Source organism: Numida meleagris, chromosome 12 (genome assembly GCF_002078875.1).
Source record: "Numida meleagris isolate 19003 breed g44 Domestic line chromosome 12, NumMel1.0, whole genome shotgun sequence".
NCBI lineage: Eukaryota > Metazoa > Chordata > Aves > Galliformes > Numididae > Numida > Numida meleagris.
In genome coordinates, this window is record NC_034420.1 from 16,500,828 (window position 1) to 16,509,824 (window position 8,997).

Consider the following 8,997-nt stretch of genomic DNA (forward strand, 5'->3'; position numbering starts at 1 on the left):
ATGTGCCGCACACTGAAGGCTGCCCTTGCTCTCCTCTGTCTGGCGGAGCTCGTTGCCTCGACAAGCCCACCCAAGCGGAACCTATCGGAGATCATCCAGAAGATCCAGCGCTTCAACCAAGGAGAGCAGGTAAGGACCAGACAACTCATGACTTTTCCTCTCCAATGGCCATTAGTTGGCACTACTTACTGAGCATTTCTAGCAGCTGGCAGCCAGCGGAGTGCAAAGCCCTGGCCCTCTTCGGGCATCCCCTCTCCCAGTGGGGTGACACCTGGAGGGCGCAGCTCACCCCCTTTGCTGCTCAGCTGGGGCAGGGCAGCTGACACGCAGACAGTGCTGAGAAATGCTGCAAAATGCCACGGCCCACGTGGAGCGCTGCTTGGCGTGGCCATTGGCAGCCGGTGGCAGGGGCATGGCAGCAGGGCTCGGGTTTCCTGCTCAGGGTGACAATGACAGCACCCAGGGCACACTGATGCTGTGTCCCCGCGCAGTGGGATGGGGACACTGAGTCCCCGGGTGGTGGCTGGCCGGGCTCTGAGCTTGACGGCTGCTCCTCGCCCACTGCTGGTTGCCTGTGGGTGGTGCCACTGAGGGGGTGCGGTTTGCTAACAACAGCTCTTGCTTGTGTCACCTCCCCAGATCCCTTGCAATGACACCAGAGTGGCAGAGGTGGCTTTCTCGGATCCGAAGGTAAAAGAAAATTTAGAGCTATGCGAAAGACACGCTTTGAATTGATATAACCATAACCAGAGCACTTGCCAACACTGTGCACAGAGCGCAGAGCTCAGTTTGGTACTCACAGAATGGGAGCGGTGCAAGCACACCCAGCTGGGTGCAGCTCCCTGCCCTACAATGTAACGGGCCAGGCTGTTGTCCAGCACCCATGGGTGCCACTCCTGCCTGTATAACACAGCGCAGCCGAGGGTTTAGGAAGTCCTGGGAGAATGCCAGGCACTTGGGTGGGCAGCACAGAGTGAAACCAATGCTGTGGTGCTGACACTCGTGTTCCTGTTCACAGCTGTCAAAGCACGAGCTGCTGTGCCAGGCTGCCACTGTGCTGTCCAAGGTGACCCGCTGCAAGGAGAACTACGACCCCATCATCGACAATCTGCAGAGCCTGCATGACAAGAAGGTAAGCACAGGCCAGGGCGATGCCTTCATCCCCAGCAGCTTCAACATCCCCAGCCCTGAGCACTGCACCCCATGCAGCAGCACCGCAGCCGTCCCCGGGTCTCACCCTGGGGGTGCAGCCATGCCCAGGCTGTGGGATGGTTCGCCGTAGGGGGAAGGTGCTGAATGAATCGTAGAATCATTCGGGTTAGAAATGATCATCAAGTCCAACCCCAGCACATCCCCACCATGCCCATGTCCTCAGGTACCACATCTCCACACTTCTGTGCTTGCAGGAATGTAGTTGGCTGTTTGTCCCCAGCCCCCCAGGACAGCTCCTTACTTCTCCCCATGAGGTTCAGGGCAGCAGACACGATGGGATCGCTTGCTTTTGCTGCTCCATTGTCTACAAACTGCTGAGCCCTGCTGCGTGCTCACATTTATGCTTCTCTTTCCCCAGAGCTGCTCGCTGAGCACCGACAATGAGATCTACCTGCGGAACTTCTTGCCGGCGCTGGGGAACTACACCCAGAATCTGTTCCGACAGATCCCGACCACGACTACAAAATGAAGCCCGGCCCCACCGCCTCCACCCTGCAGCCCCTGCGCTGGGTGCTGCTCAGATTGGTTCTGCAGTTCTGAGCGTGCACTTCCCCTGCTCTGAACCCCAACCCAATTCAGTCCTAAATGTCCCGGGAGCACCTCGGCCCTGGCCGTCCCCTGTGGCAATGGGAAACGTCCCCATCTCCATCCCCATCCCTATTCCCATCTCCACCTCCATCTCCATCCCCATCCCATCCCATCCCAGCACCTCCCTGGCTGAGGCCAAGCTCTCTGTGTCCCACGACTGGGCGCTGCAGGGGGTCCCATGTGCAGGGGGACACCGGGGACACGTGTCCCCAGTCCCCAGTACTGGGTATTCCCAAAGCAACCATCAGCACAGCCCTGTAACTTGTTCACCTCCCAGTGAAGAGACAAACAAAACCAAAACCAAATTATCTGCTTCCTGTTCCTCTAATGAGGGGAGGCTTCTTCATAATCATCTTCTCATCCTAACGAGATCAAGATCTGGGCTCAAGCACGGCGCTGCACGGAGGCCCCACCGCAGCGCTCACGAGATCGCAGCAGGGAGCAGGGAGGCGGCACGGCGCGGTGCTTCAACTCTCCATGTCTTTTGCTCTGTCTGTGTGCTTTTAAGTTATTAGCAGCAAGGGTAGGAGAGTCTGCAGGGTAACTGGATCCTATGGGTGCTCACGGGCATCATACTTCTCGAGATTATTTATTATTATGTTTTTATTTAAATAACTTATTTTTATACTGCACAGTCTAAAGATTCAAGAAGTCCTGGCTGGTGGAAGCAGCTATCGTGGGCATTTCTTCATCTCAGACCCAAACGAAGGGGAAAAGGCAGTGTTCAGACATCTTGTTTTTAACTTATGTGATAGTAGTGCTGTGGAATACAGTCGTATTTTAAATACTGCTACCTCATCCCTAGGGAACCATTAGTGCCTGATGAATTGCCTTTCCACGACAACAAATGAATGTCTGCTGATGGATAATTTATTACTCTTCTCTGTATTTAAAATATTTGTATGATGTCAGAGTTAATATATAAAAATTATCCCGTCTTTGGAAGTCAGTGTTCTGTTTTTTTTTTCATTTTTGACTTTGCACTGATGTTGTAGAAGCGTTACGCAATAAAGCACTTGGATGGGAACTGCTGAGTCACGGCCTGAACCGGTGATGGAGCACCTGGAGAGGAGATGGGTCAGCCCTGGGAGCACAGGTGGAGGCAATTCACTGTGCAACCAGAAAGGGTGGAGCCTGGCTCAGCCCCTCTTAGACCTCATTTAAGGGCTGCCTGCCTCTAGGGCAGGATCTCTTATGGGAGATCTTTCCTTGGTGGAATCTTCCTCCTAGTTCTTTGGAGGTGGGTGAACTTTTTTTCTTTTTTTAATAACACCTTCTCATTGCACTTATCTGCAATGGGTCCTGCTGCTTTTCCAGCACTGACCAAGGCTCCATCACCTCTCGCTGCCCTTCAGATGCCACTGGCACAGGGCTGGGGATGCTCGGCTGTTGACGGGGAGCGGGCCAACCACTGGTGCACGTGTGCAATGGGGTCAGCTGCAGCCTTGGCAATGATTTCAGATAAACCACAGCACTTCCTTTGGGGCAGAGTGTGAAGGGGAAAGCCAAGCTCTGTGAAGAAGGACCTGAGTGTCCTGGTGGCCAGCAGCATGCCTCATGGCTAAGATGGCCAACGATGTCCTGGTTGATCAAAGGTTAACAAATGTTTGGCCATGAGCTAGCAGTGTGCCCTGATGGCCAGGAAAGCCAATGGTGCCCTGGGAGGGTGTGTCACAAAGTGCGTGGTCAGTGGGTGAGGGAGGGTCTCCTCCCCTCTGCTCTGCCCTGGGGGGGCCGCATCTGGAGCACTGCGCCCAGTGTGGGGCTCCCCAGCTGCAGGCAGACAGGGAACTGCTGGAGAGAGCCCAGCGGAGGGCTGCAGAGATGGGGAACTGGAGCAGCTCCTGATGGGGACAGGCTGGGAGCAACGGGGCTGTTTGCCTGGGGGAGAGAGAACCAAGAGGGGATCTGGTCAGTACTGAACAACATCTGAAGGGCGTCAGGAGGATGGGGCCAGGCTGTGTTTGGTGGTACCCAGTGACAGGACAAGGGGCAGTGGGAACAAACTGGAGCCCAGAGAGCTCCATCTGAATATGAGGAAGAGCTTCTGTGCTGTGAGGGTGGCAGAGCCTGGGGGAGGGTGGAACTCTCCTTCTCTGGAGATACTCACACACACCTGGATGCTGCCCTGTGCAGCTGCTGTAGGGACCCGAGAGGTGATCCCCAGAGGTCCCCTCCAACTCCAGCAGTTCTGTGATTCTGAGCTGGTGGCCATGGGGACACTGGGGCTGGCGCTCCTGGGCTCCATGGCCCCCAGGGTGTGGGATGCTTCCAGCTGCAGTGTGGGCAGAGGAGCAGCTGGCAGCACATCAGCAGGAACGGCAGTGGGTTCATCCCTGCAGGAGGAGAGAGGTGTAACAACACACAGGTGTGTGTGAATTGGCCATCAATTAACACAGACATGTAAGTACAGCTAACGAGAGCCAGGTCCACAATGCACTGAGGACAGGGCAGGTGGGTGGGATGGGGGAAGGGCTGGAGCCAAACCCTGACACCCAGGTGGGCTGAGGTTTGGGGAGCTCCCCAGGAGCACAGCCGGGGTCCGGAACCCCCCAGCCCCACAGGGAACGGTGGGACCGCACTGTGGCCATGGGCAGCACCAGCATCACTGCTGTATCCCACCCTTGGGAAGGGGTGCAGGAATCTGGCCCGCACTGTACCTTGCCCATTGCTCACTGATGCAGTTTTCCACGGTGATTCAGCCCGAGTAGCTCAACGGTTATATTTTTCTGCTAATGTAGCGTTTTCTTTTAATCGACTCCAGTTCTAGAGCTTTCCATTGTGAGCACTGCAGAAAACACCGTGTCTGCCGCCGTCCCTCGAGCAGCCCTTGGGATGCGCAGCCCGTGCCACCCCGTCCCCTTCTCCCCGGCACCGCTGCAGCCGGGGCCGCAGGGAGCAGCGCGGAGCTCCCCTAGCGGATCCGTGGCGGCGGTTCCTTCTGAGTCAGCGGCACCGCCTTCAGCCGGGGCATCGTCAGACAAACAAACTTAGTTGGGCTGCTCCTAAATTAATGGAGCGCTCGCAGACTCTTATCAAGCATCTGATGGCAAGTTGCTATTTGAGTTAGAAAAATACCTATTAGTTATTACAAAACTCCGAAGTTTCCCAGCTCGGCTAATTTCTCAGCATTATTTCCTGCGGTGATGCCACCAGCGCCGGTGTTGTCACCTCCCAGGGCCGTGCCAGAGTGGGACGTGGCATCCCCAGCTCTCGGTGCCACCGGGGCAGAGCCACGCAGCCGCACATCCCCGCATCCTGGTGGGTGTTACAGGGCCCCCGGGAGAGCTGGGGCTGCGCAGCCTGGGGAAGAGATGGCTCCGGGGAGAGCTCACTGTGGCCTGCCAGGGCCTCAAGGGGGTCTGGGAAAGGAGAGGATGGGCTCTTTAGCAGGGTCTGTTGGGAGAGGACGAGGGGAAATGGTTTCAGACTAAAAGAGGGGAGGTCCAGACTGGATGTAAGGAAGAAGTTGCTGATGCTAAAGGTGGTGAGGCACTGGCACAGGGCACCCATCCCTGCAGACAGCCCAGCTCAGCCTGGGGGCCCCGAGCACGGGTGGAGCTGGGGCTGTCCCTGCTCTCTGCGGGCAGAGGGACCCGATGGCCTTTGCAGGTCCTTTCCAACCCAACCCAAGCAGTGGTTCGATGACTCTCAGCTCTGTCACTGCTCTCTGCAGTTCAGGAGGTCCCAGTGCCCCACGCTGACCCAGCGCTTTCTGTTTCTCCGTGCAGGTGGAGATAACGACCTAGACCAAACTGTACGCAGATCGGGGGTGCTTTGCATGATATGGAGATATTCAAATGACAGGAGAGGCGAGCGATGGAAGCGCTCGCAGGATATTTAGAGGAAAAAAAAGCGGTGACGCTCCGTTATCTGCGGTCCCTCAGGGTGGCTCACGGCGCCCGAACCTCACGGGGGAGCGAGAGTCCTGGGATACGGAGAAACGCTGAAGCACAAAGCTGCACGGACTTTTCTTTTTGCACCATCTGCCTCCTACCTCCGTTATCTGAACGGTGGAAATTTCCTACGTTGAAACGTAATGAGAGATCAGAAGAAAATCTTGACTTCTATAAAAAAAAAAAAAGACCTGTTCTCCTAAATGGATATGAGCAACTTTGGAAAGTGCAGACAAGGGAAAAAAAAATCAGTTTTTCCCTCTGTTTCAGCAATTCTGAAGCCATAAATTGAGATGTTTCGCCCAGAAAAGCACAGACAGGTGTACCCCAGAAGCCATGAGCTCCTCCCTGCCCACCCTGCTCCTGCTCCTGCTGCTGCTGGCTGGCCACGGGGCTGCACACACGCTGCACTCAGAGCTGTCATTGCCACTGCAGGAGAGCATCCAGATGTGCACTTTGTTGGCTAAAGAGGTAGGGAGCGCAGCACCGGGCCAGGGGGCTGAGCTGCACTGAGATGCCGCAGACAGACATACGGCTGCTGTTGTTCAGGCTGGTACTGATCTCCCTAAAATGCTCCTCTTCTGTTTCACTAAAGGCTTCCTGTGAGAAGATGAACGTGACGGATATCTTTGCAGGCAACAAGGTAAGAGGGAAGCCAGCTCAAGGGTGGGAGAGGGCTGTGGGAAGTGCTGGGAGAGCAGGACGGAGCCTGAAGCGGGCGCTGCATGGCACGAGGAGCCCTGCTGTGCCATGGCACTGGGGCATCATCACCCCCTGGGTTCTGCCCCAGCTGCAGGGAGAGCAGCGCTGAGCGCGTGCTTCAGCAGCACGGGGCTTGTTTGTGTGAGGCTTTCAGAAAGGAAGAGAGGAACTTCTTCCTTTGCCTTGGAGCCCTGTGTCACTCTCAGACACCCACGCACGCCGATCGTGCTGCATCTCAGGCACTGTTAGGTGCACTATCCCTCTTTCACCCCTTATCTGGAGGAAGGCTCTTCAGTTAGCAGAAGATTCAATGGCAGATAATAAAGACTCTTTTTTGCTCTCAGAATTGCTGCCTAAGGCAAGGGCCCAGCCCCAGAGTTCCTGTTTTCACAGAAAGGTGCAGCCCAGGGCACCCTGCAGGCACCAGGCAGGGAGCACAGCTGGGTCCCTGGGCAGGAGGAGGAGGGAGCAGGGCAGGGGGGAGCATCCTCCAGCTGCAGCCCTGAGCCAGCTGCTTATGGGAGACTTCTGGGGTGAAAGCTCCCACCTACCCACCCCATTGCCAGAGACGGGCAGCATCAGGAAGGCAGCGCTCTGCCAGGGAAGCAACCGAATGATTCCTCACCAGCGCGGGCTCTTCTCTTCTCATCGGGGCTGAGGATTTGCGGAGCTGCAGCCACACAAAGCCCTGGGCCAGAGCTCCTGGCTGGGCTGGGCTGAGCTGAGCCATCTGCACCCAGGACAGAGGAGTGGGGGGGAGGCTGTGGCACCCTGAGCCACCTGCCCCTTAGCCTAGGAATGCGTTATTTGCGCTGTTCTAACGCACTCAAGCAGCTGAACGAAGCGGTCTTTTAAACAACCACATGCATCTTCTTGCAGTCCAATAACAGACTTGAGCTCCTATGCGAAGCCGCCACAGTTGTTCGGGACAGCCAGCGCTGCCACTGGAGACTGCGGGGCCTCTTCCTCAACCTGTGTCAGCTCGTGAATGCTACCAGCAGCCACAAGGTAAGGCTCTGCCTCCCCCCAGCACCACACGCAGGTGCCTGGCCTGCTCCGCTGCACACTTGGGTTCTGCTGCTTTCCAGCAGCTTCGTTTGGAGGATACGTGCTCTGGGCACATTGCTCAGCACTTTGCAGCCATGCACTGCCCTGCTCTGCTCTGGAGCAGCCAAATAGGAAAACCAGGGTGCTGGGCAAACACCTTGACTTCATGCCTTCCATTGCAGGCACCGTGTCCTGTGGCAGCAGGCAACACTACTTCAATGCATAAGTTCCTAGAGGACCTACACAGATTCCTCCAGCAACTAGCAAAAGAGAATTTATCGTTTTCTTCTTAATTATTATATTGACACCATATTGTCAAAGATTATTTATAAAGATTCTTTAAATAAATATATATTTGAGTAAAAGTGTGACTCTGTGCAAGGTGGTTCTTAACCAGAGCCTAGGAAGGAGGGGAGCAGATTTGCAGTGTAAGTTGCAAGAGAAGCCAGAGCGGGGTGGGGATAGAGTCCAGACTGCACTGGCACAAGGGTAGGGCTCCAATAAACGTGGCCCTGCAAGGAGTTGAGTTTGTGCTTAGAAACAGCTCAAGAGAAGCCAGATAGCAGTGCCCACATCTGATGGAATCATGCTAAAGCTAGAAAGGGAGTGCTGTAAGGAGTAGGGGGGCTGAGTGAGTCATGAGGTAAGTGTATACATTTGATTTCTTCCCCCTCACCCCTCCCTTCATGCTTTAGCATAGCCCTTGGTGGCCCAGGTGTAAAGAGGCTCCAGCTGAAAGGAACAGAGAAAGAGCATAGAAAAACCACCCCATGGAAGGGACGACTCCAAGCTGGGCTGGTGGTTAGGCTTTCCCCAATAGCAGTGGACAGTCTTACAGATACTTAGGTGTCTATCAGTTTGCAATTTTGGCATTGCGTAGGAGAGCGCTTTGGAAAGTCCCAGGACTGAAGGGTTTGGTTTGTGCATCAACTGAGTCAGAATATTCAGGGAAGCTGCAGAGTTAGCAGACCACAGAAAACCTGTTACCTGCTCCATGAGCAGGCTGAGACATCTTCCAAAGGAAGAAATGCAACGCAAAGGAAACAGCGCTGAGCGTTTCCCATTACTGCAGGTAACCTCGTACTACCTAGAGTGCAAACAGGCCTGCGAAGGATCTCAGTGAAAACAGGGGGACGAGGCTCCTGTTCCTCGGTAGCAGCTGTCCCACGCATGCACACAAGACAAGGCAGGACCACAGGCAGCACTGGCTGCAGCACAGTGAAGTTGCTCCTGCTCAGACTGCCTTGTTCCCAGGGCAGCTCAGGACCATCCCAGCAGTGGGGCTGGTTCATGGGGCACCTCTCCCTGCACTGATCTTTTCTCCACTCTTGCTGAACCCGCCCCCATGCTGCCCTGCCTGCATTTCTCACAGGAGCCTCTTGCCCTGTGCCCTGGGGCTTAGCAACAACCCCCCCCCCCCCCAACCCACACTGTGCCCCTCAGAAAGCGCTCCATTACAGCTATGCAGGCTGCTCCAGCTGCCCCTCCTGGCATGGCTTCTGCCTCTCCATGGATTGACAGGGAGTCTGGATGGATGAAGTTGTTTGAAAAA

General features: G+C 55.6%; 2 protein-coding genes across 6 annotated transcripts; both read left to right on the forward strand.

The window, feature by feature from the left end:
• LOC110405139 (interleukin-4-like) lies at nucleotides 1-1,831 on the forward strand. The gene is made up of 4 exons (XM_021410127.1): nucleotides 1-129; nucleotides 640-690; nucleotides 1,019-1,132; nucleotides 1,571-1,831. Exons 1-4 carry the CDS (start codon nucleotides 1-3, stop codon nucleotides 1,679-1,681), a joined length of 405 nt encoding a protein of 134 aa, XP_021265802.1. The 3' UTR covers nucleotides 1,682-1,831.
• On the forward strand, nucleotides 2,989-7,773 carry IL4 (interleukin 4). Of its 5 annotated transcripts, XM_021410543.1 has the most exons (6): nucleotides 2,989-3,040; nucleotides 4,143-4,203; nucleotides 5,532-6,167; nucleotides 6,292-6,339; nucleotides 7,278-7,406; nucleotides 7,628-7,773. In XM_021410543.1, the coding sequence occupies exons 3-6, from the start codon at nucleotides 6,033-6,035 to the stop codon at nucleotides 7,736-7,738; spliced, it is 423 nt and encodes a 140-aa protein (XP_021266218.1). In that variant the 5' UTR covers nucleotides 2,989-3,040; nucleotides 4,143-4,203; nucleotides 5,532-6,032; the 3' UTR covers nucleotides 7,739-7,773. The 5 variants fall into 5 exon arrangements, with proteins under 5 accessions (XP_021266218.1, XP_021266216.1, XP_021266220.1 ...); XM_021410541.1 differs by lacking the exon at nucleotides 4,143-4,203 and having other exon boundaries at nucleotides 2,990-3,040; XM_021410545.1 differs by lacking the exon at nucleotides 4,143-4,203 and having other exon boundaries at nucleotides 2,992-3,044.

What these genes read in the sequence shown, in the direction of transcription:
- LOC110405139 (XM_021410127.1), top strand. Translation starts at nt 1, where the DNA reads ATGTGCCGCACACTGAAGGCTGCCCTTGCTCTCCTCTGTCTGGCGGAG. An exon ending in GCTTCAACCAAGGAGAGCAG is followed by an intron (nt 130 to 639) that starts GTAAGGACCAGA and finishes TCACCTCCCCAG; the next exon opens with ATCCCTTGCAATGACACCAG. An exon ending in TGGCTTTCTCGGATCCGAAG is followed by an intron (nt 691 to 1,018) that starts GTAAAAGAAAAT and finishes TCCTGTTCACAG; the next exon opens with CTGTCAAAGCACGAGCTGCT.
- IL4 (XM_021410543.1), top strand. Translation starts at nt 6,033, where the DNA reads ATGAGCTCCTCCCTGCCCACCCTGCTCCTGCTCCTGCTGCTGCTGGCT. An exon ending in ATATCTTTGCAGGCAACAAG is followed by an intron (nt 6,340 to 7,277) that starts GTAAGAGGGAAG and finishes ATCTTCTTGCAG; the next exon opens with TCCAATAACAGACTTGAGCT. An exon ending in ATGCTACCAGCAGCCACAAG is followed by an intron (nt 7,407 to 7,627) that starts GTAAGGCTCTGC and finishes CTTCCATTGCAG; the next exon opens with GCACCGTGTCCTGTGGCAGC.